General features: G+C 33.4%; 2 protein-coding genes and 1 long non-coding RNA gene across 7 annotated transcripts; 2 read left to right on the forward strand and 1 right to left on the reverse strand.

The window, feature by feature from the left end:
- The first annotated feature begins 767 nt into the window (after positions 1-767).
- Positions 768-7758, forward strand: LOC105770954 (protein ENHANCED DISEASE RESISTANCE 2). Of its 4 annotated transcripts, none has more exons than XM_012592335.2 (20): positions 774-1153; positions 1754-1828; positions 1897-2016; positions 2100-2164; positions 2457-2587; positions 2668-2714; positions 2802-2902; positions 3011-3106; positions 3178-3242; positions 3325-3396; positions 3758-3904; positions 3997-4310; positions 4648-4711; positions 4875-5050; positions 5661-5762; positions 6109-6159; positions 6247-6390; positions 6522-6617; positions 7013-7114; positions 7332-7758. In XM_012592335.2, exons 1-20 carry the CDS (start codon positions 1001-1003, stop codon positions 7422-7424), a joined length of 2214 nt encoding a protein of 737 aa, XP_012447789.1. In that variant the 5' UTR covers positions 774-1000; the 3' UTR covers positions 7425-7758. The 4 variants fall into 4 exon arrangements, with proteins under 4 accessions (XP_012447787.1, XP_052487442.1, XP_012447789.1 ...); XM_052631483.1 differs by adding an exon at positions 1390-1550 and having other exon boundaries at positions 1004-1153; positions 2668-2902; XM_012592333.2 differs by having other exon boundaries at positions 768-1153; positions 2668-2902.
- Positions 7759-9514: 1756 nt separating this feature from the next.
- On the reverse strand, positions 9515-17891 carry LOC128041282 (uncharacterized). The gene is made up of 4 exons (XR_008196021.1): positions 17689-17891; positions 17409-17486; positions 14791-15152; positions 9515-10113 (listed from the first exon to the last, which is right to left on the reverse strand). It is a non-coding gene; the product is annotated as an uncharacterized LOC128041282 (long non-coding RNA).
- Positions 17892-22840: 4949 nt separating this feature from the next.
- LOC105770956 (GATA transcription factor 8) lies at positions 22841-25746 on the forward strand. 2 transcript variants are annotated; one of them, XM_012592339.2, is made up of 5 exons: positions 22879-22965; positions 23376-23456; positions 23609-23866; positions 24390-24494; positions 24602-25746. In XM_012592339.2, exons 3-5 carry the CDS (start codon positions 23642-23644, stop codon positions 25283-25285), a joined length of 1014 nt encoding a protein of 337 aa, XP_012447793.1. In that variant the 5' UTR covers positions 22879-22965; positions 23376-23456; positions 23609-23641; the 3' UTR covers positions 25286-25746. The 2 variants fall into 2 exon arrangements, with proteins under 2 accessions (XP_012447794.1, XP_012447793.1); XM_012592340.2 differs by lacking the exon at positions 23376-23456 and having other exon boundaries at positions 22841-22965.

Genomic DNA, 25746 nt, shown 5'->3' on the forward strand with positions numbered 1-25746 from the left:
AATATATTATTAAAAATAAAATATTCAAACAAAATATCTATTAACAGAATTATTTATATTATTATAATAAAATGATAAATTTTGCAAATTAGAAATCATTTTCACCCAATTTTCCATTCTAATTATAATTAATTCTTGTACCACCCTAACGTCCCCTTTGCCGGTTTGTCCAATCATTTTGGAAATGGGAAGAAAATTTCGGAAATTTCCTTCTTGAATTTACTATATTATCCTTCTACAATATTGCATTTCTTGCTTTATTTTTTTTTTATCTAATTTATATATTCATGTTTAATTTGAATATTATTTTTAGAATAATTTAAGTGAAATTTGAATAAAGAATTCCAACTTACTTCCTCTGCTTGCTAGTTGCCATTAAGTCAGAGTTTGCTTAGCTTAATAATACTTGTTAAATTATTATTTATAATTTATTAAAATATTACATTTAAATACAAAATTAATTATAATAAATTTTCACTACTCTCAAATTTTTTGCTAGATCATTATTTTCAATTTATTAAATTAAAATATTTTTATTAATTAATAATTATGTTTTAAAAAGCCCGGTTAACCAAATTTTTTCTTCAAAATTCAATCAATTGTTTTTAAAAGATAAAGGGTAAATTAGTAAATTAACACGTAGAGACCATGAATACATGTTCTGTCCACAAACTGCATTTAACATAGCTTGAACACAAAAACTCAAAAGAAAACAAATGCTAGAAAAGAAAATCATTGTAAATTTAAAAGCACGTTGATTTTCCCTTACACTGTAAATTTAGTAAAACACCCCTTTTTTCCCCTCAAAATCTTAATTGAAAATCCAAAAATTTTAAAAAACAATAAAGAAAAATCACAGTCATGAAATAAATGTTATTCATTAAAGTTGGGGATGAAGAAACTACTTAGTTTGAAAAAGAAGAAGATTGGTAGACTTGGTAAGAAGAAAGCTATAATAAAGGAGAAAGAGGAAAACTTTTTTGGTTAGTGATTTAAAGAAATGGGTCTCTCACAAAACGAAGCAAAAATGGAAGGTTGGTTATATACAATACGTTCCCATCCTCTTGGTTTACAATTCTCACGCAAACGTTACTTCGTTCTTCATAACCATGTTCTCAGGAGCTTTAAAACAATCCCCATTTCTGAAAAACAGGTAACTTTTTTATTATTACTTCCCCCCCCCCTTGTTTTTTTATCTCTCATCTTTCCTGGGTTGAACTCTGGATTTTCATGTATTCAGAAAAGAATCCATTTTGCAGACTGTAATGAAAATTATGTAGTTTTTTTTCTTTTAAATGTATTGAAGCTAAAGTAATTTGATTGTTTTATACAATATTTTTGGATTTCAACTTTGTTTGAGTGATTGGTCTTTGATTTTTATGACTTTAGGAAACAGTCCATAAAAGCAATCATCTGCATAGAAACAATAAAGCATAGGGAACTAAGAGTAGATTAAAGATAACAGGATTCAGCCAATTGAGAGGCTTTTTTGTTTTTAATCTTTGGAAATTCAACGGAAGGCTTTGAGGAATTTTGCACGCACACTAAGTGTATGTATAATCTCCTGATTCCCTTAATTTGTCTTCCATAATCAACATATAAATAGCTTTCCTGTATAGATGAACTGGACCACTGTAACGGCAACACATGGAATCAACCTATTTCAGTCCCATTGAATTGAGTATCAAAATATGATCCGAAACGAAGTGTAATTTTTGTAATTTTGAATGTATGTTAAACACTTGTTTTGTAGGAACCTGTTAGAAGTGCAGTAATAGATTCTTGTATTCGGGTTATAGACAACGGAAGGGAGAGCATTAACAAAAAGGTGTGATCATTAAGTCGCTAGTACTTCGATGTCAATTTTAAAGCTTATGAAGTGTTTACCGTGTGCAGGTGTTCTTCATTTTCACCGTTTACAGCATTTTGGATGGTAACAATCAGATTAAGCTTGGAGCATGTAGTTCAGAGGAAGCAGCAGCATGGATTCGTTGCTTAAAGGCTGTGGCATTAGAGGTTTAATGCTATTAACTTACGATCTGGGATTTTAACAGTTATTCATATTATAAAAGCCTTATGTTTTATAATTTCATTTGCAGGAGCCTCCTCCATGTCAAGCAAAGAATTTTGTAGGTTCTCCCACAATGACATGGCCATCTCTGAGGTAATAATAGTTTATGATCTCCTGATTCGGTTTATAATACCTTTAGAGTTTTAGGACAAAGAAAATGTTGAGAATGCTTTTGATGTGCACGGAATTAGCATTTATGTCTATTGATATTCTTGAATTGGTTTCTGGAATGGTAGGGTGCTAACCTTGTTTCAGATAATGGATTCTTCTGGTTTTTATATATCGAAATATGTTATGACCCTTAATGAACTAGTGAGTAATTTTGTATGCAGTTTCCCTGTTTATGCCTTATGTATATATATCGTTTAAATTCCTACACCAACAGATCGGAAAGTACATGGATGAAACTACGAAAGAACTCTGTCAAGTGGCCATTTCGTTCATCTGTTCATGCAGAGGCAACAACATCTGATGTAATTGCACCCTCACATTGGAAAATATTTGGTTGTCAAAATGGTAAGAATTTAAGCCCCTAAAAACGCTATAAAAAGCAAAGAAATGTATGCATGATTGACACAATAGCATTGCTAATACAGGGTTGCGGCTTTTCAAAGAAGCAAAAGATTGGAATTCACTTGGAGGGGTAGGTTTCTATTCCGACACCATTCATGATTGTCGTGCTCGAATCTTTTTTAGGGTTTATTCGGCTGAAGAAACTTCTTGTTCTAAGCTTTGGGATGATGATCCGGCAATAATGGCGGTTGGTGTGGTGGATGGGACCTCGGAGGCCATTTTCCTTGCACTCATGTCTCTTGGCCCCTCAAGATCAGAGTAAGATTGCTGCATAGTATCTCATCGAGTTCAATTACCTCAAATGTAACACCTGTCTAAATGGGCATTTCTGATTTCCTGATGTTAAAATAACTGTTTGTGTTGCAGATGGGACTATTGTGTCTACCATGGCAGTCTGGTCGAGTGCCTTGATGGTCATACTGATATCATTCACAAGAAGTTATATAGTGATTGGCTACCTTGGTTCGATTCTATGCCTTTGCCGAATGTAATTCATGCTTTATGTTTCAAATTGATCATAGAAGGTCTTGCAGGGGAATGAAGCGGAGAGATTTATTACTTCAACGCTATTGGAGACGAGAGGATGATGGCACATACGGTACTAAATTAAAGCAAGCTCATGAAATTTTCTGGAAATATTATTTTCAAACTTAACATTCTGTTATCTGTTCTTGTCACAGTGATTCTGTACCATTCCGTGGTTCACAAGAAGTGTCCGCCTCAAAGTGGCTATGTTCGTGCTCACCTTAAAAGTAATGCATCTCTAGAATACAAGTATATAAAAGTTCATTCTCCTGCGATATGCATTTAAATCTGGTTTTCTGATTGAACCTTGGCAATCTTTGCTCGCTGCCCTTAGTTATTCAACTTCTTTAATCTTCATCTGTCGTCCATGCTTCAGATTTACGGATAAATCCTATTCTTTTTCTTTTCTATGAAAACTGGATGATATACTTACAAGCCAAATCTATTGATTTGTACCATTTATAATGTCATATAGATACTTCTTTTTCCCAATCCTCTTGATTCCATGGTCCGAAACATAACTGTTTTTATCTGGTTTTGGATACCATTCTGCATTTTTATTTTCTTTTTCTTTATGAAAAAGCATAGGTGGGGGATATGTTGTCACTCCTGTGAACCAGGGGCAGCAATCTACTGTGAAGCACATGCTTGCTATCGATTGGAAGTTGTGGAAATTATATCCCCGGCTGTCAGCTGCTAGATCCTTGACAATTCTGATGCTCATGAGAGTTGCAGGTCTCAAATTACTCACTATTAGCAGTCAAAATTCCAGTAGTTTCATTTCGTCAAAGGTGTGTTAAATGTTTTATTGCACTTACAATTTGCAGCCTTAAGGGAGCTGTTCAAAGCCAAGCGAAGAAATTCTTCTTCCATATGCTTGTCCAGGGAGTGGCTAAGACATATACACTTGCCTCAAACCGAAAAACCGGATGATAAGACTGACACCGAGAGCGATAAAAGTATTGACAATAAGTTGATCAATAATGAGGTTGAACAACTGGCATCGTTGCATGTAAGTCTATCAGGTCTAAATGAAGAACCGGATGAGTTCTTTGATGTACCTGAAGAATCTGAATTTTCAGATTGTGATCACTTGGAAAGTGAGAGGCCTGGCGAACCAAGTTCTGAGCTGCCTCCCCTGGTACTCACTTTTTCATTGTTATATATCCTTGTAATATACCAATACTCCGAACCAGAAGTTGATACAGTATAGGGAGCCTGTTTTTCCTGCATTTTCCTTGTAACTATCAGTGGAATTCAATCACCTTGAGCGTCTACAATGACACCCTTGGTCGACCAATCTAGTAATACAATTCTGACATAAAACTTTCTTTCAGAATCTACTCTTTCCGTGCCAAACTGCTTCAAGCAGATCAGATTAAACGGATTTTGACTCCTTTGTTCTTGGTCTGATTTTCAAAGTCATTCAGTGAAATTCATTTCTCTGATTTTTCCCATTTTTCATTGAACTTTTGCAGAACTTGCATCAGCCAAAATTAACATCAGCGGCCAGTTTCGTGCGAAAGTTACATGACCTTGCAAGTGAGTGCAATCATGCTAGCCTCTTGAGATCTATGTTACTTGGACTCGGTTTTGACTGTTGCAGCAACGTAGCTTGAGATAAATTGATGGATCAAATGCACCTTTTTTTACGGTTTCGAAATTATTTTCTGATTATCAAGTGTTGATCTTATTCATGCTGCAGCTCAAAAGAAGGGTTACATGAACTTACAAGAGGTGGCTACAGAAGACACCAAGCTCTACTGCTATGGAAATTCACTCCGAAAGGATCCGACCGCTACTTTACCTAGCAGTTGGTCGCCTGGCAATCCATTTTTGTTCTTGATTCGTGGACAAAATTACCTACAAGACAAGCAAAAGGTATTAATTCACTCACTTCAGTTCTGTTTTGTTTTCAAAATGTAGACTTGGACTCAAATGTGAGTGTGAGATACGAGTATATTCAATTATTCTCTATGTTTTTTCATGTATTTTGAGGGTTCTTGGAAGGTCATATCCCCATTCCTGTATCCAAAAATGAGTCAGCACAGACATCAAACACAAATACTTCAAGAAAAATGAATAGTCAAAGAAGCATAGGAGAAGTTATTTGTTAGGAGCTTGAATCGACATCAAACAGCTTCTTAATCCATAAAACTTCATCTTTCCAATCCCCAAAGTTTTGCTTGAAAAAGAAGAGCTTATCCTTAATACTGAAACTGAATATGTGTTTTAGGACTTGGGTTCTTCATTTTCCCTAAAGAATCCATATCCGACATTTCTCTCTCCTACACGTATGGACATGAATATGGGGAAGCTCGTACTGACTGTACTCATATTTGACACTTACCTGAATCTGTGTAACATAGTAGGAATTTTTTAAATATATACAATGAACTCTAAAGATATAATTGCTCCCTTTCCAAATCTGCATGTGTAATTTTCCTTTTAAATCTTTTAACTTCAATGTGTTGAATTTCTAATCTTGTAGATTAAGGCAAACGGAGCCTTGATGCAAATGGTAGGGGCAGACTGGTTAATATCCGAAAAACGAGAAGACAATCTCGGCAGCCGACTAGGTGGTATTGTGCAGGTTTGAGCTGTAACAATATGTGTTAAGTGTAGGGGTGCAATCTAGTCGAGCCAAGCTCAATTTGTAAGAAGCTTGAGCTTGACATGAGTTCAATTGACTTTTACTTTTAAAGTTTGAGCTCTATTTGAGATAAAGGTTGACTTTAAGTTCAATTATTTACGCTCAAGCTCAAGTCCTAATTGAAAATATAAAAGCTGCTAGCTGCTCAAGTCAAGCATTAGAATACTCAAATTCGGTTCATTCGATAGCTTGATTTTGACTCTCTTTTTTCTCGAACCAAATTCAAGTAGCTTGCTAGCATAGATATCTGACTAGAAAATTAACTTTGGTGGTATATTCATTGCAGAACCATGCAGCACAAGGTGGACCAGAATTCTTCTTTATTGTTAATTTCCAGGTATGTGTGATTGTTATATAAACTGAACTGCCTTCACCGTTCCATTAACAATCAATCACATAATATTCTCCCACAAATATGAATCAGATTCCTGGAACGCCGAGGTATACACTGGCAATGTACTACATGATGAAATCTCCTTTGGAAGATCACCCTTCGCTTTATAAATTTGTAAATGGAGATGATGCCTATAGGAATTCAAGATTTAAGCTCATACCACACGTTTCTGAGGTGAGACATGCTTTAATATATTACTCCAAATCTTCAATTCTTTTTAAATTTTTCTTTGAAGTATCCCTTGGGATTTTGGATTTAGCATGTTTTATAATCTATGTTTTGACGCACACAATCTGTCTCTTCAGGGATCATGGATAGCGAAACAAAGTGTTGGAAAGAGGGGTTCCTTATTGGGCCAAACTCTTGAAGTTCATTATTTCAGAGGGAAAAATTATATGGAGGTACACTGTTTTCTTGTTTTTGCTTGTTAATACGCTATTGCAAATGCTTTTACTCAATGCCATTGGACTTCAACACGTATTCAGACTACATGTGTATAGAGGTATTATCATTTAATATATTAAAAACTGAAAAAGAAAATTCGAGCATGCTTATATCATCTACATACTCGTATTCGACACTTCCCAATCCGAGTACGAAATCAACTCTCTTGTCCTACGTTACAGTCTAGGGTGAGAGTATTGGACACAGGTATATTTGGAAGGTCGTTGGAGGATCATATCTCCATTCCAATGTTTGGTCAGATATAATTTTTTACTAAAAAAAATGAATAATCGAAATAACATAGAATATGTCAATCGTGTAGTTAACAATCAAATACATTGAAAATGTGCAGGTTGATGTTGATGTTGCATCTTCAACAGTGGCACGGAGTGTATGTAATCTTGTTATTGGATATTTTAGCAGTATGGTCCTTGAATTGGCATTTGTTATACAGGTAAGACATATCTTCCTACATGCATGGACAGGGATAGAAAAAAATTTAAGTAAAACATGATATTGAAAATAAGTTGAGGGACTAACTATGGAATTTGACCTAAACATTACTAACAAGGGTTTGCATTTTTATTATTATAGAAGATCCTTTCTATCCAGTATCACACTATGGCTTATTTTTCATTTTATTGATTCGTTTTTGCTATCTACTTCTTCAGGGTAATACACGGGAAGAGCTCCCTGAAACCCTTCTTGGAACAAGCAGACTCAATCGTGTTGATCTATCCAAAGCATTGGTAGCATTGCCATAGACTAAAAGGGTTTATGATCCGGTTCGAATTTCATAAATTTTGAAATGTTTTTAGTGAAATTGGTTGGAATTAAGGCCGAACCGGTTTTAATAATCCATTTTACTACCCATTACTAATACATATAAAAGGGAAAGGCTAAAAATAATCAAATCATGTAAAAGGAATTTCAATATTTCTTTACCATTGATTCAATCAAGTTGAAAATTGAAAAAAGGAAAATGAGTAGACTTGGTTTTGATTCTTTGGTGGGATTAATGTTAGACGTAACGTGTTCATTTCCATAATGATGAGCTTCTATTGTATGATTGAATATAACTTTCTGTTTGAATTTTCACCTTTTTGTTGTTTCAATTTTACCAATATTGATTGAATATAATATAATTAGTCATATATACCTGTTTTTTTAATTTGGAAAACCCTTTTTTTAAAAAAATAGGATTTTTTTTAAAAAAGAAAAAAGATATTATTCAGATGTAAAAAAAATAAAAAAATTATTTAAATAAATCAATACTATAATTGAAAGGTTTTTTTAATAAACTTTGATAGAAATAAGTTTTGATTTAAAAAAAACCCTAGAAGCCAAGAGTGCTATCCCTAGTATCCTAGCAAAAATAGTGACTGCTGCGGCTTGGGATGACGGAAAGTGGTGCCAACGACGGGTTTGGGGGCGACGAGGTCTCCTTGCTAGCTGAGGAACTTATACAACTATTGGTTAAAAGTTCGGTGGTGGAACCAAACGAGAAACCAACTCTAATCTGCACTATTTGGACAGAGAAATCTTATAATCAAGATAGCTTCAAAGCGCAGATGAAAAGTATTTGGAAAACAAAGAAAAAGTTTGAGATTCAATCAGTAGGGCAAAACCTTTTTGTGATTGTGTTTGCGTTAGAAGAAGATTTAGAAACTATTATGGAAGGACAGCCATGGTTGTTTAGGAAAAGTTTAGCTATCTTTGATCGATTGACTAAACCAATGGAAAGAGATCAAATTAGACTTGTTTCATCCATGTTTTGGATCAAGATTGGGCCGAGTTTACCAGAGTTTGATAAAAAAAGATCTCTTGTAGGGGTTACTTTTGGAGGTGTTTTCAGATCTGAAGTTAATGGTGAGTTTTGTCGCCTTAGAATTAAATTAAATGTACAGAAACCCCTTCGTAGGGGTATATTTGTTTTAAGAAGCAATGGGAATAGATATTGGATCCCTTTCAAGTACGAAAAATTACCGAAATTTTTTTTTGGCTGTGGAAAACTGGGGCATGACCTTCAAGACTGCATAGTAGTTAAACCTGTAGAAAAAGACAGAATTAGAGAAGACCCACCTTTTTCTTTAGCATTAAAAGTAGAATTAAATTTAGTTGGAAGGGAGAGTCTGAAATTTAATGCTCTAGCAAAAAACAACAACCACAGAGTTCGTACACAAGAGGAATTAAAGAGAACCAGGAGACGTACTTATATAGTGGTAAAAGTAGCGGCCTGATTCAAGAAGTGCAAGAAGATTCGTGGGCGACAATAACAGGAACGGAGACAAGGATGCAGCAGGAAGGAGAACACGATAGGAATAAATCAGAGAGAAGCAAAATAGACGAAGAATTAATAAAGCCAGTCAGGAAATCCAGCTGGAAAAGAGTGGAATCAACGGGAGTGATGAAATATCATGGAGCAGAGAGTAAATTACAGAAAAGGAAATTGGCAGATATTGATTATGATGATTACAATACAGAAGAGTCCCGGGATGATGCAGCAAAGAGGAGGAGATATGATGGAAAGGATTTAATAAACGAGGTTGAAACAAATTTGTCGGTAGACAACCCCACCCAAAATAGATCGACGGCAGCCAAAAGGCAAGCCGATCGGATGCAATTGAAATCATATGCTGGAATGTTCGTGGATTGGGGAGTCCACGGGCAGTACGAAGGTTTCGATTTTTACTGAAGCAAAATAATCCCCAAATAGTCTTCCTCATGAAGACTAAAGTTAATGAAAGGCGTATGGAGATAATTAGACGGAGGTGTGGTTTTATGAATGGTTTTGATGTAGGAGTAGTAGGTACGCGAGGAGGGATCTGTCTAGCATGGAAAAAGGACACCCAGGTTAGTCTTAAAACTTTTTCAACTAGTCATATTGATGCATTGATCAAAGAAGATGACGGTAATACAGAATAGAGATTCACAGGGTTTTATGGGTCACCTTACATACATAATAAAACTACTTCATGGAATTTATTAAGAACCTTGGGGAAGGAACAATACTATCCTTGGCTAGTTTGTGGCGATTTTAATGAAATAATGTATTCTTTTGAAAAAAAAAGGGAGGTCAGCCGAGGGAGGAGAAAAGGATGGAAGCATTCTGCGAAGTACTAGAAGAATGTCAACTTATTGATGTGGGTTATACGAGAGTATGGTATACGTGGGAGAGAGGGAATCTACCAAGTACAAATATTAGAGAAAGACTGGATAGGGGTGTTGCAAATGAAAAATGGATGAAACTTTTCCCAAGAGGCAATATACATCACTTAACGTCTTCACTTTCTGATCATTGCCCTCTTTTCATTAGCACAACCAATGCTGATAGTATCAAAGGAACTCCAAGATTTAAATTTGAGGCATGGTGGACTGCAGAGGAGTCGATTGAAGAAAAGATTAGGAAATCATGGGAGTCGTCAAGTGGATCTCTAGTTGTAACACCCTAACCTGTATCCGTCATCGAATTAGGGTTAAGAGGCATTACTAATCAAAACAGAACTTAAAACAGACATTCAGTATAGTTCAATAATTTTAACGGTTACATATAAATTGCTAGGTCTAATATTAAACATGCAAAATTTTAAACTTCTCTTTAAAATTAAAATCCAGTTAAAGCATAAGAATATAAGCCATTTTTGTATGGCTATTAATTTCATATACAATATATCAAAGTACGACTTTCCAAAACATTTATCTAGCCTGTGCATGTCATAATTAAAATTTAAACAGTTTAATACCGAGACAGTAGATAGAGTAATGATATTGCTGACGATCCCCGAGCTTGAAGCTTGATATTTAAATATATAAAATAGAAAGATATAAACAAACAAAGTAAGCTTTTATAGCTTAGTAAGTCTATTGCATAATGAAATATATATATAAATAATATAACTTTTTAATTTAATTTACTGAGATTGCAATTAACACATATAATTAATATTTATACATTTACTTGTACTCAGACCATTTTATTTATAGTCAAATATATGTACATGTAAATGCGTTCAATTGAATATATATATATATTTATACCAAACAACATTACAACCAAATGAATATAACCGAGCATATATGTATGTTATACACATATCATATCCAACTGTATGTATACTCATAATAAACTTATAACCAAATACAAATCTAATACATGTGACCGAATGCATTCATCTTCATCAAATAATTATAAATAGAGGTGTATGCATTTCAATGCATATGTAGATACTTATCAAATACATATATCGAATATTTATACGTATACATTTATCGACTGCATAAATCGAAAGCATGTATGTATATTTTACAAATGCATAGACCGAATATGTACATATTCATTAAACACACTTAGTCGAAGGTATATATGCTCATCAATTAAAGATAACCAAAATCATATAACTGTACACTTAATCACATACTTTAAACAGATTCACTGGCACTTAGCCTGCTAGATTTAAAGCCTGATTCAGTACACCGGCACTTAGCATGCTAGACATATAGTCTGAAATGTTTCACCGGCATTAAGCCTACTAGATGTAAAGTCTGATATTGTTTCACCGGCATTAAGCCTGCTAGACATAAAGTCTGATATTGTTTCACTAGCAATAAGCCTGCTAGGCGCTAAGCCTGAAATCTCAATTTCACATACACAAAATAATTTCTCGAAAAATTCTTAATAGCAAACACGTGTTTGTTGTAGTCCATGTTTAATCATAAAAGAGTTTACAAATCATACTGTCAATTCAATTCAAGTATTTATAAATTTATAAACATATATATATAATTGAACCTCACATATGAAAATATAAGATTTTATATCTTTAATTCAATCTAAGAACCTATATACGAATATACATATAGATATATTAGAACTCTCATATCGTATTTAACATTTATACCTTTAGCTAAAATCATAAACTCATACATGTATATACATTTATATTCAATCTATATGTATATATATACACATTCTTGTCTTTATCTAAGTTCATAATTTATTCATGTATATATACATATATATAATTACTTAACTAAATTCAATACAAGAAATTTACATGTATATATACACGCTTAATCGAAAATAACATATATATTTAATTTCATACCTAAGTTCAATATAAAAACATATATATGTTTACATTTTACCCCTGATATTTACATTTTTTTGCAATTTAGTCCCTATTACATAAAACACAAAATACACAAAATTTGCCCATACTATACAAGGGTCGAATGTTCCTAGTGCTCATACAAGTCCACAAATTTCATTTATTTCACATTTTAGTCCCTCAAAATTTTAATTTCACAATTTAGCCCTAATTACTCAATTTCACAAAAAATTCAAAGACAAAACACGTTAACCTTTCACATATCTTTCATATTTCATCATCAACTACCACAAAGCTCAAGCATTCATCAATGGCATATCACAAAATCAACACCAAATTCTAAAATTAAAGCATGGGTCTTGTAGTACACAAAGCAACGATCTCAAAAACGTAAAAATTTTCAAAAACCGAACAAAAACAAACCTTTAATTAAGCAAGGATATGGCGAACTTTAGAAAGCCATAGTTGAGCTTCTTTTGCTAACATTCGCTTGGAGAAGATGATAAAATCATCTTTTCTTAAGTTATTTTAACTAATATATATTTTAATTACTTAATGACTACTTTAACCTTAGTTTAATTAATTATAAAACATATAACTTAAGGGCAATTTAGACCATTGCAGCCCACTAACTATTAAACGGCCTAATTTCCATTTATAACCCTTATTTTTAAAAGACAACAACAATTGGGTGCTTTTAAATTTAACCCTTAAATTTTTATTTTACGCGGTTAAGCCCTTTTTATCAAATTGTGCACTCAAACGATCAAATTTTTATACAAAATTTTTACACATAGTAATTCACATACTGAAAATATCAAAAATAATTTTAAAATATTTTTTTTACTTGGATTTGTGGTCCCGAAACCACTTTGTCCGATTAGGGTCAAGATCGGGTTGTTACACTAGTTGAAAAATTTGAAAGACTACAGATCAGCCTGTCAAGATGGGCAAAATCAATAAAGACTGACGAATAAATTCACAAAGGAGCTAGAGAATTTAATGGAGAAAGAAAGAGATGACGATACAATGGCACAGATAATTAATACGAGAATCCATTTAAATATGGAAATTGATAAAGATGAGATGTATTGGGAACAAAGAGCAAAAGCAAATTGGCTTCAGCTAGGGGATAAGAATACGACATTTTTTCACAAATATGCCTCAATACGAAAGCGAATTAACATGATAAACAGGCTGGACACAGATGATGGAAAGGAGATTTTTGAAGAACCAGAAATAATTGAGACTGCCACAACGTACTTCTAGAATCTTTTTTTGTCTAATGGGGTAGGGAATCTATCTCACTTTTTATCAGGTATCAAGACTAGCATTTCTTCTGACATCAACACAATTCTATTGGCAAAATATACGGCAGAAGAGATCTTTAGTGCAGTAAAAGGAATGGGGCCCACTAAAGCACCAGGTTATGATGGCTTTCCGGCACTTTTCTTTCAAAAATACTGGCATATTGTGGGAAAAGATATCGAAGGTTTTTGCTTGGAAGTTTTGAATGACGGTAAAATTTTTGAATATTCAAACTAACTGAGATAGTACTTATTCCGAAGATTCCCAACCCCACAAATCTTGTTAACTTTAGACCTATCAGTTTATGCACAGTCATATACAAAATTGTAGCCAAAACTATTGCTAATCGTCTTCAGGAATTTATTGGAAGATGTATTGACAATGCTCAAAGTGCGTTCATTCCGGGAAGATTAATTTCCGATAATGTGCTAATTGCCTATGAAATTCTACATACACTTCGGCAAAAAAGAACTGGGAAAAAAGGATTCATGGCAGTGAGGCTAAACATGAGCAAAGCCTATGATAGAGTTGAGTGGGCATTCTTGAAGGAAGTAACGCTTCGTATGGGTTTTGCAGAGGAATGGGTGTAATTAATTATGAGATGTATTTCTACAGTCTCTTACGTAGTAAATATCAATGGGAGGAGAGGTAATGTCTTAAAACCTACTAGAGGACTCCGACAAGGTGACCCACTTAGCCCTTTTCTTTTTCTGATTTGTAGTGAGGGACTTTCGTCCTTACTTAGGACAGCAACAGCAGGGGATTTGATAAAAGGAGTTAAAGCTAATAGAAGGGGCCCGGCGATTTCACATTTACTATTTACGGATGATTGTATCCTATTTAGTGAAGCTACAAAAAATAGAACAACGATCTTAAAAGATATTCTGAAGGAATATGAGATGTGCTCAGGTCAATGTGTGAACTTTAACAAGTCCACGATTTTCTTCAGCTCTAATACAGTGGAAAGGAAAAAAGAAGTTATCTCAACTGATATGGGAATCAGGCGTTCAAAGAATATGAAGAAATACCTAGGATTGCCTAATATGGTAAGAAGGCAAAAGAAGGAATCTTTTCAGAACCTCAAGGATAGGATTAAGCAAAGGATCGAGAATTGGAGTACACGGCTTCTATCATAAGGGGGAAAAGAGGTTTTTATAAAATCAGTTCTTCAGGCAATACCAACTTATGCTATGGCATGCTTTCTTCTACCAAAATCATTATGTGGGGAGTTTGAAAATACTTTTGCTAGATTCTAGTGGCAAAAATGTCAAAGAAAGAAAGGAATTCATTGGTGTAAATGGAAGACTGTGTGCAACTCTAAAGAGAAGGGAGGAATGGGATTTAGAGATATGACTCAGTTTAATATTTCCTTACTAGCTAAACAAGGTTGGAGAATTATTAATAATCAGGATGGTCTTGTTACGCAAGTATTCAAAGCTAAATATTTCCCAAATGACCATTTTTTAAATTCCCGTTTGGGAAATTCTTGCTCCTATGTGTGGAAAAGTATTTGGGCAGCAAAGGCTCTACTGGCAAAAGGACTATGCTGGAGGGTTGGTACGGGTTCTAATATATCCGTTAATGATGATGCTTGGATTCCGGATGCAGCAAATTTTAGATTATCAACAGTGAACAATTCAATGCGTGATTTTAAAGTAAATGAATTAATTGATAGTAACAAGAGGCTTTGGAAGAGGGAATTGATAAATAGTACCTTCACAGGAGAAGACGCTGTAAGAATCCTTCGAATCCCTCTGGCACGAACGCCTCATGAGGATTTCCTCATTTGGGGAGGTGAATTGTTGGGTGAGTTCACAGTCCGAAGTGCCTATAAACTATTACAGAGCTCAGATAAAAATCCTAGCGCTTATGCGTTACAATTTATCTATAGGAAATTTTACAAAAAACTTTGGGGCCTGAATCTACCAACAAAAATAAAAATTACAATATGGAGAATATCATGGAACTTTTTGCCTACAAAAGTGAATTTACAACACAGGAAGCTATCAACTAGTACAAGCTGCCCCCGATGTGAAGCAAGAGCTGAAACAATGGACCACCTATTTCGAGAGTGCCCTGTTACAATAGAAGTATGGATAGTGTAATACCCAATTTTAGCCCGGGCTCACATATGGAAACATAATTTTTGAGGATATGCAATCTTAGATATGATATGCAATCCAAGATATGATATATGCAATCTTAGATATGATATGCAATATTAGATATGATATATAATCTTAGATATGATATGCAATCTTAGAATATATGATTTTGTAATCTTAGAGATTTAATTTGTAGATACCCTTTAATCTCACCCGTTGATGTAACTGATTTGTACCGTTGGATTTGGGGAGGCTCAGCTATAAATAGAGGCCTCTCCTTTCATTGTGAAAAAAAAAAGAGAAAAGAGGAGGAGGAATAAAAAAGAACGATTGGCAGTTTTTTAAACGTGGCTTACTATTTTTTTCTTTCGATTATTATTTTTTACTTATTTACGATTTTAAAAAAGGGAGAAGGTGATACCACTGTGAATTTTATTTATTTTTTTTATTTAGCCCCTCCGCCTTTAAATGTCTTTATAATTAGGTTATTTTTATTTTTTTAAATTCACTCTTTAATTTATTTTAATTTCAATTTAACCCTTCTTGAACGACACCGTTTTAGAGGAGAAGGGAAAATTGCCCTTCCAGCCCCTCTATGTAATTCGCGCGTTCAATTTGGTCCTCCAGACTTTATTTATTTACGGATTCACCCCTGTTTTTTTACTTGCTACCCAATTTAGTCCTTTTTTCCCATATTTTTCTTAAAATCAGTATTTCTAATAATTTTTTTTATAAAATTATTGTTATTATTATATGTATATATACAAATATGTTTCTTTTGTATGTATTTATACCTTAAAAACTAATATTTTTTTTGTATACTTTTAGACACATGTTTTATTAATTTTGATATTATTTTAATTATTTTAAACTTACATATTTTCATGGGTACATGTATTTTTTTGTTTATTTCAATCATCTGTCTATTAATTTAGGTTTACGTGTTTTTTATCATGTCCATTTATTTGATATTTTGCGGCCATTATTTTATTTATTTGTTCATATATTTGCATTATTTCTATGCTATCGTAGTATTTATTATTGCATTATATATTTAATGTAGCATAACATTACATTTTTACTCGATTTTTTAAAAAATCAAACTTTTTAAAATGGATATTCTTTTAATCAAAATAAGAGCTCATTATTGGGAATTCAACACGTTGTGTCCTAACGTATTGGATGTAACGCATTGATTTCTTGAAATGAAGATTTTTTAAAAATCGTAAAGGAAATATTCCGAGTTTGGGATTCTAAAGGAATCGTGCCCTAACGTATTGGGTGTGATTTCTTAAATCTTGGATAAGCGGATGTTCTTGGATAAGGAAATATTCCGAGTTTGGGATTCTAAAGGAATCGTGCCCTAACGTATTGGGTGTGATTTCTTAAATCTTGGATAAGTGGATGTTCCTTTAAAGTTTTATTGTACAAGTATTTTGGCCCAATTTATTTTTGGGGGAAAATTAGAATGCTGTGCCCTAACGCATTGGGTGTGGTATCTTCTTTCTCTGAAATAATAAGGGTCTTAATATGTAGCCTTTTAAGTTTTGCTAAGGATTACGTTTTTTCCAAATTCTCTACCTTAAGACACTAATTAATTAACTAGGTACCAATTTTGGGCGTTACGAGGGTGCTAATCCTTCCTCATACGTAACTGACTCCCAGATCTGTTTTTCTAAAACTCGTAGACCAAAGCCGTTTTTTTTAGGTGATCCAATCACACCCTAATAAAGATTGGTGGCGACTCCCAATTTTAATTTTTTAAAAAGTCGACAACCTAAAATATTTTTGTTTTTCAAAAGATGGTTTCGACAGATAACATTATCAATTCAGAATATTATAATGGCCCAGAGCATGGATTTCGTACAGTGGATTACTTGGGGGTTAGAACAACTCAACCCTTGTCAAAGCCGTTTATTCTGCTGCGCATTGTGGGCCATATGGGGAGATCGAAACAGGAGAATACACGAAGGAAAAGTTAGTAATGGGAAAGAAATTGCAAATTTCACCAGCAATTGCATTATTGAGCTAACTGGTTTTGAAAAAAAGGAAATTGGCAAAAAATTATAGAAAACAAGAGATGACAGCACCCACATAGTGAGTTCATAAAGATAAATTTCGATGGAGCATATAATGAGAGTTAGTATTGTTCAGCCTCAGGTATTGTGGCCAGAGATGCTGAAGGAAGAGTTCTGTTATCCTATTTAGAGATACAAAGTAACATTACCTCTGCATTTGCGGCGGAAGCAATAGCTTGCTGGAGAGCGATTCAAATAGGAGTTGATAGGGGATGGCAGTCAGTCATCTGTGAAGGAGATTCCCTCGCAGTAATTAAAAAATGCAATATAAAAGGTCAAGATCGATCAATGATAGGGGTATATATTCATGATATTCAACAGAAAATAAGTGAGTTCAACAGCATCAGATTTCAACATACACCAAGATCTGCAAATAATCTTGCACATATTCTTGCAACAGAAACCCTAAGAAGGAAAGAGGAGGTATACCTGGAAATGGAGGTTCCTGAGTATGCCAAAGATCAAAGAAGATATGATCGGTTGCGTGAACCAAATTAGAAAGCGCCAGGAGATGAAGAAAGGAAGGAAGAAAGCTTCAAAACAAAAAGAAAGTGAAACGATTTAGAAGGAAAAGTTTTGAAAGAAGAAATCGTCAAACTGAAAATGAAATAATGGAAAAAAGAGAAGACATATTTCAGCAAATTCTGATTGGGTAATGGATCGGTGCATTTAATGTAGGTTCTAGAATTCTCTCTTTTAATATCTAGATATTTGTTTTAAACTTTGGCCATCTGTTTTGGGCCGGTTTTTTAGGATAATAGGTTTATAATTTTATTTGTAAAAACGTTTTCTTATTAATAAAGCCCAATCTGAAATTATTTCAAAAAAAATTTAACTTATAATTAATGAGATAATAAAAAATAAAATTTGAGATAAAATAGATATTAACAAAAAATCATAAATGTCAACCGTAAAAAACCCAAGAACAAACGGAAAAACCGTTACGGATACGGCGTTTTCACGAGAGGGAGGGAGAGAGAGAGAGAAAGAATGATAATCCCCGCACCGACACCTTAAAAATCCCCGCCTCAATCTCGTGCATGAATTTCCGGGTCAATTTATGATTTTATTTTTAGACTTTCCTTACCCGGTTAAGCAACCGAGTACCCAATCCCTATCACCTGCTACACCCAGTCTCTCTGTCGGTGCTCCAATTGTCGGCACCGACACGCCAGATTTATTGCCGGTAATTGGATGATTGGGGAGGGGGCTTATTTAGATGTTTTGTGGTGTACGATAATCTGGTGGGGTTTGAAAGAGTTAATTGGCAGAATGGAAATGGGGTCCACGTGGGATGCTTTCATTTCCGTAGGGTGATGTACTTTGACTACACTATCCATCATGCCTGCACCTCATCTGCAAAACCCAATGTATTGGGACGTCTTTGCAATTTGCACTCAACAAAGATCTTCACTTATATAAATTATATACTTTTAATATTTTTAATATTGATGTAAAAATAAAATGAAGAGATTAGTAATATTTTTAATATTTTTAATTGAGTTGATATTTTATTAATTTGTGATATTAATTCTATTAAATGTTTAAATATAAATAGTTTTAGTAATTTTTGTCATTTTACAAAATTTATAATTGGAGTGAATTGTTTCAAAGATGACAAATTAATATCTAGGACAAAATTATGTCAAAGATAGGTGACCGTGGATCCTATACTACTCATAGTAATGCGCTGATAGCACAAAATCATCATCTAGGACCAATGCACTTTCAGCAATATGCTCAATATAATTGTAGCCCAATGGTCGATCTACTATCGATGAACATTAGGCCAATTGCGTTCATTCCTCCCCCACAAATCAATGCTATGTAGGTCTCTTGAGAAATGTCTTTTACCACATCGAATTGCATATAAAGCATATAAGCATATGTTAAAAATATTAGCGTGTGTATGTGCTTCTAGCGATAGTACATTGGCAATTCGTGACTGCCCGATACAACACGCAGACATGCAAAAATTCAAAATAGATGTAAAATAATAATTATACTTATTTATGTTTCTATTTAATAAACAAGTTAAAATAATAAATTTACAGTTTTTTAATGCAAGTGTATCATATATAAAAGATATATAACCTCTCTTATGCATGGTAGACAAAGATTGGGATTAGAAAAATTAACCCAATTGCATTTTTGTTGACATTTTTAGTTGTTACTAACCCACTCACTATACCACCATGTGTTAGGTTCAAGTCAAAACATTTTTAAAAAATTGTGATTAAATCTCTTAATTTCTGTATGTGTATCTATAATTATATTCTATTTGTTTGATTCATTTAATAAGCATATATAAATATAATACCAATTATTAAATGTATTGAAAATTTAAATATGTTAAGTGCATCATAATAAATGTAACTCTGTGACATCTTCATTTTTCTATTTGTTCGATGGAAATAACAAGAACAAGGTAAAAGTAAAATATATTAAAATATTTACTGTGCAAAATTCGGGTTTATAGGCCCATGGTCTAAACTTGGCCCCACCGAAGTCTCTGAGATCACATTTTTGTCTGTGTACGGCTGATGCTCCAAAGTGGCCCCACCCAACACATGATCTAAGGAACATCAAATGATCCCTGAAAAGTAATAAAAACAAATCTTTGAGGGTACTCTCGTCTAAATAAATTCAGCAATGGCATCGTGGCAGAAAATAATTACTCCAGGTGGATAAAAGTAATCTAGGGTTCGGATCCCAAGGCAAAATCACGTGCCATCCTACCCCACATCACGTGCTTGCTACACTTTTAGTTCTCACCCGAATCTTCTTACTTCTTTACTTCACTGAACTTAGCTGGAGATGAGCGAGCTTTGGTTCGCTGTTGTGGGCTCCACTGGCGACACGCTGAATCTCTGTCTTTGCGACGCTGGCAAAGCAATGTGTACGCGTGAAATGGGTCCCCCATATTCAACATGGCTCTTGTTTGCACGCACGATGCACATGATCATATGATACACTTGAAAATAACTTAATTGTTCTTCTTTTAAGGGTTGAAAATAACTTTTGTTAAACATAAAAAATAATTAAATTATGACATAAGACAAATACCCATAAGAGAAATTTATTTATGTTGATTTATAGTTATTTATTTATTTCTTTTCATATGAGTGTAGCGTCACGATTCTTAATTTTTATTATTCAATACAATGTTCAGAATTGTTCATAACCCCTCTCCAACTTTTAAATAAAAGGATAATACGCTTCAACACGCTCAAATTCACGTCCTTTTACATTAGCAATAGTATCGATACCAACTGAGTTAAGACTCAATCGACATAGTTTTCCTTTTCAAATTATGTTCATTTATAATTGAATATATTAGAATTTATATAGAATATATGATATGTTGAATATGATTATAACATAACATTAAGAAGCAAACATGGATATATAATATAATTTTTGGCCTTTGAATTTAGTAACTATGTCCACTTTGGTATTTGTACTTTTTTTGTTTATTTTGATACCTAAACTTGGCTACTAGATATGTTTTGGTCACTGAACTTGGATTACGTCAAGATTTGATGATGTAATTAATGTTCTTAAAATATGACTGGATTGGTTGATTGAACCTCTTGTACCAAAAACTGATCAGTTTACTTGTCCAAACAAAGGGGTTAATCGATTGAATCAGAAATTGTTTGAAACCAATAAAAAAACTGGGACAAAAATCAATAGTTAAACAAGTTGAACTAGTTTAACAAAAATTTTATTCTTAACTTTTTTATAAAATTTTAATTATTTATTTAATTATTGTTGGTTTAGCTATTGGATTGACCAAACTAATTGAACTGTGGATTAGTGGTCTAATCAATTCAACAACTGGTCTGGTTATTAGAACATTATACATGACACTCTAAGTTTGTACCATGTCATCAATTCAAAATTTATATAATTTTTTTAATTTTTAAGTGATAATGTGCTACATTATTAAATTTTTAAAATTTTCAAGTTTAGGGGTAAAATGAATTTAATTATCAAATTCAAGTACCAAAATAAATAAAGAAAAAGTATAAGCATCAAAGTGAACCTAATTACTAAATTTAGCCAAAATTTATATTATTCCAATTATTAAATATATAAGTACAGTACCGTAATCTGCTCCGTTATTAGGCCCCTATGTGGAAGTTGACTCAATTGACCATTTTGCCCATGCCATGTTCATTGGTAAACAAAATTGCGAAGTACATGTTAGTCATGGAAATATAGGAAGGTTACCCTCACTTTCCCTTCATCAACTCCATGTGTGTGTGACAACTAATTGCTAATTGAAAAAGACATATTCGTATATTACATAATAAATTGACTATTTTTTAAAGAAAAAAATATATTAATATTTATAAAGAAATCGAAAATTTGTTGCCATACGACTGTCTAACAATGGCACATCATGTGAGCACCAACTAGTACCAAATTATTTGTTTTTACACATAATTAGTCAAACTCAAAAGAGTGTAAGCAATGAATTAATTCAATGATTTTTTTAAACAGTATGTTTAAAATATTAAAATATCTAATTGGTGATTAAGATTGAAATGTGAACAACTAGTGAGTTAACAGCTTAAACCCAAAACTTAATTTCAATGGATGCTTTTTTTCTTCTTAAAATATAATTTTATATTGTGTAATTATAGTGCAAATCATTTTATTTATTGTTGGGACCGACCCGATTAAGCAACAAGTAAAAAAAATAGTGGACTAAATTGAGAAATTAAACACACAAATTTAACGTGAAAAAATCACTCCAAAGAGGATAAAAAAATCACGTGCAAATATAATTTTATTATAATGGCAAAAGAACGAAGAGTACAAAAGATGGAGATAAAAACTAAACCCCGAAAACCTGAAAACAAAGAACCCTCAAAACATAAACACAAAATTCTCTAAATGTTTTATGAGTTCTAATCTATAATGAGTGTCTTTTCTAAGGTTGTAAATCATAGGTCAAATAATAATAAAATAATCTAGACTAATCAGAGTTTGATTGAAACAAATAAACAGAGTATAACTGAAAGATTATTTCTCAAATTTGACTGAAATAAGAGTCATGCTCAACATTTACAAATGTCGAAGAATTAAAGAGATATATAAATACATGTCCCCAACACATTTTAATAATTATAATATATTTGTTGAAAAAATATAGACAAAACAAAACACCTTTCTCTTGTTGTCTTTAAAGGGAAGAAATGGTATGCTTATAAGGTATCATAGGTTTCATGAGAATGCTATGTTAATAATAATAATAATAATAATAATAAAAAAATAAATAAATAAATGACTGAATTTACTTTTAAAAAATAATGAGTATGGAATGAGCATTGGGTGAAAACTTTCCAACCTAACATGAGTGCACGACTCCAACACCACTCCTTTCATTTCAAACGGCTAAAGAAAACCTTGAAAAATTAAATTAAAATAAAATAATTAAAAAGAAAAAAATATTAAGTAAAAAAATGGTGAAAAGGGGGACATGGGGGGCAGTAAGCGGAGCCGGAAGACTTCAACATCAAGACAAGGGGGGGAAAGTAAAGGACAGCTAGCAATGAATTGAAGTGATAACAATTATTATTATCATTATTAATACCCCCCTTCTTCAAATCTCTCCTTTTATTTAAGCCTTTCTTTCTTTCCTCTCCCTCTTTCAAAACTTTCCTCCTATTCCCCTTCCCTTCCTTCTTAATCAAGGTATTGTTTCAATGTTCATGCATTTGATATTCAGTTTGAATTTTAATTTCGAATGATTGGGTTTTCGGACTTGTTTGATTGTTTGGTGGCTCAGATTTTCAGAATTTTTGGATGTTTTTGAAAATTGGGTTTTTTCCTATGGTGGGAAGATAGTTTTGCTGGAATTCTCAGTGAACTTTTCCCGTTTGGTAGCTGAGAAACCGGAGGAAATGACAAGGAATTGAATTGAATTTGAACCGAATTAGTAAAAGTAGTAGGATTTTGTTATTGGTTTCGGTTTTTATTAAACACTGTAAAAATTTCGAAGCCTTCTGCTGCTATTTGAGTCAGTGAATGAATTTCACTGTATTTCAACAGTCAAAGCAATTTATATACTGACGAATTCAATTTTGCCAACTTATTTCTTTCAGCTTTCTCGAGAAAATTCACTTCATTTTCCTGGAAATTATCTCTTAATTCCGGAAAGTTTTGCTCACTGATTAGTAACAAAGGTTTGCTTCAAAATCACTCTGAATTTCTTTTATTCCTCAAATTTCGAAAAAGTAATAATTTAGTAATGGCTACTTTTAACTAAGACATTAAAATGAAAAAAAGAAAGAAAGAATTAATTTCAGGTTTTTTTTGTTTGTTTGTTTGTTTGCAGATTTGTTTCAATTGTTAGTGCTATATAGTAAACATGATTGGATCAACGGATTTCATTGATGAGATAGATTGCGGCAGCTTCTTCGATGATCTCATCGACTTCCCTAACGAAGATGTCGAAGCGTACGAGTCCACCGCCGTCATCAACGCCGCCGCGTTTCCTAGTATTTGGACAACTCAGCCCGAGTCATTACCTCTTTCTGACTCGGTTTTTCTCAACAACAGTGCTTCCGAGCTTTCCACTGAACTCTTTGTTCCGGTTAGTGTACTGTAACTACTGTGTTTATTCTTCAAATAATAAAAAGCTTTTTATTTTATTTTCATGTTATATTCATATTCGATTAATTTGTAATTTTTTTATCAATTAAATTAATATTTGGTTAATTTATAATAACAAATGAATGATATTTTCTCTTATTTTTTGCTTATTGAAGTTGATTTTTTTGGGGATTTTTATAAATTTAAAAATGGTTATTTATTTATTAATATTGATTGTCGGGTGGAAATGTGGAGTCCACCCACGACTCGAGAGTTTCGCATTATTTAGACGCGTAATTATTGCTTCAATTATGGAAGTCACGTGATTCGCCATGTGCTTCCTTTTACCATGCATAGGTGAATATAGACATATACTCTTCATTACAATATGTCAAACATATATATATTTGGTGAAATTATTTTTAAAAAATTATTATTTAAATATTACCACATAACATAGTTAGAACTCAAAAATTTAATTTAATGGGTTGGTATAATTATTTTCGGTAATTTTGTTATTGCAGTATGAAGATATTGTTCAATTGGAATGGATGTCAAAATTTGTTGAAGATACTCAGTGTGGAGCAAGCTTGACAACTAAGAAAGAAGATTCCTCTTCAATCAGTGAGGTAGAACAATGGTTCATGTTTCGTGTTGTGTTCATGTTATGTTCATAGGAAGCATATCAATTTTCAAATGTTCATATATTTATGTTGTGTTGGATCAAAATTTTCAGGGATCCAATCATCAATTCCAGACTTGCAGTCCGGTTTCGGTTCTTGAAAGTAGCAGCTCGTGTTCAGGAATGAAACCATTGCCTCGCAGTCCTGAAACGTCTGCCCCTGGGAAACGCGGACGTCCACGAAGCAAACGTCCTCGTCTGGCCACTTTCAATCATCATCCAGGAGTTCAGATGACCTCCCCAGCTTCATCTGTCAATGAGAACGACATTCCCCAGCCATTTGCTGTCCCGAAGGTGCTGTCGGATTCTGAGAACTATGCTGAGTCACGGCTTCTGATCAAATTACCGAAACAAGTCAATCCAGAACATAAGAAGAAGAAGTTATCGGTTTCAGCTGCAGCAGGCATTGCTGATTATAGTCAAAATCCAACTGGACAAGCCGTTAGGAAATGTATGCACTGTGAGATAACTAAGACACCTCAATGGAGGGCAGGGCCAATGGGTCCGAAAACCCTTTGCAATGCCTGTGGTGTCCGATACAAGTCTGGCAGGCTCTTCCCCGAGTACCGGCCTGCTGCAAGTCCGACATTTGTTCCGTCAGTACACTCAAATTCTCACAAGAAAGTGCTGGAGATGAGAACCAAAAGTTGTGCACTAGCGCCCACCACAACAATGGCTGCCAACAATTTACCAGAGTTGATTCCAAATAAAAGCAACCCAGCATTGGATTATATATGAGTGTCTTACTCCGTACACATCCAATCATGAGTATGGAAAGTGTTGGAAAAAACGAAGGTAGTATATCGGATACATACTTTTATCCGATTTACACCCGAGTCCAAGTAGTATAGCTTTGTTATTTTATTTATCTCTTCGTTCTTTGTTCTTTTTCTTGTACAGGGTTGAAATGGGGGGAATAGAGCAATAGATGACCAATATGTTTAAATAATAGGGAGAGATTGTTATGAGAAAAATTGAGGGAAAAAGGTAGAGAAAACGGAAGCTTAAGAGTTAGCAAAGTTGTAGGTTTTGGCAATGGTTAGGTCCTTCGGATGCCAATAGTTATTGGAGTCTATGTTTTTTTTTTCATGGGAATTATTAATTTTTGCAGTTAAATTTTAGTGGAAATCAAAATTATGAGACGAGCAAGGAAATTTGAGAAGTTATTTTCAATTGAAAATTTCCAATTTTTACTTCAA

This window comes from Gossypium raimondii, chromosome 5 (assembly GCF_025698545.1).
Source record: "Gossypium raimondii isolate GPD5lz chromosome 5, ASM2569854v1, whole genome shotgun sequence".
Taxonomy (NCBI): Eukaryota; Viridiplantae; Streptophyta; class Magnoliopsida; order Malvales; family Malvaceae; genus Gossypium; species Gossypium raimondii.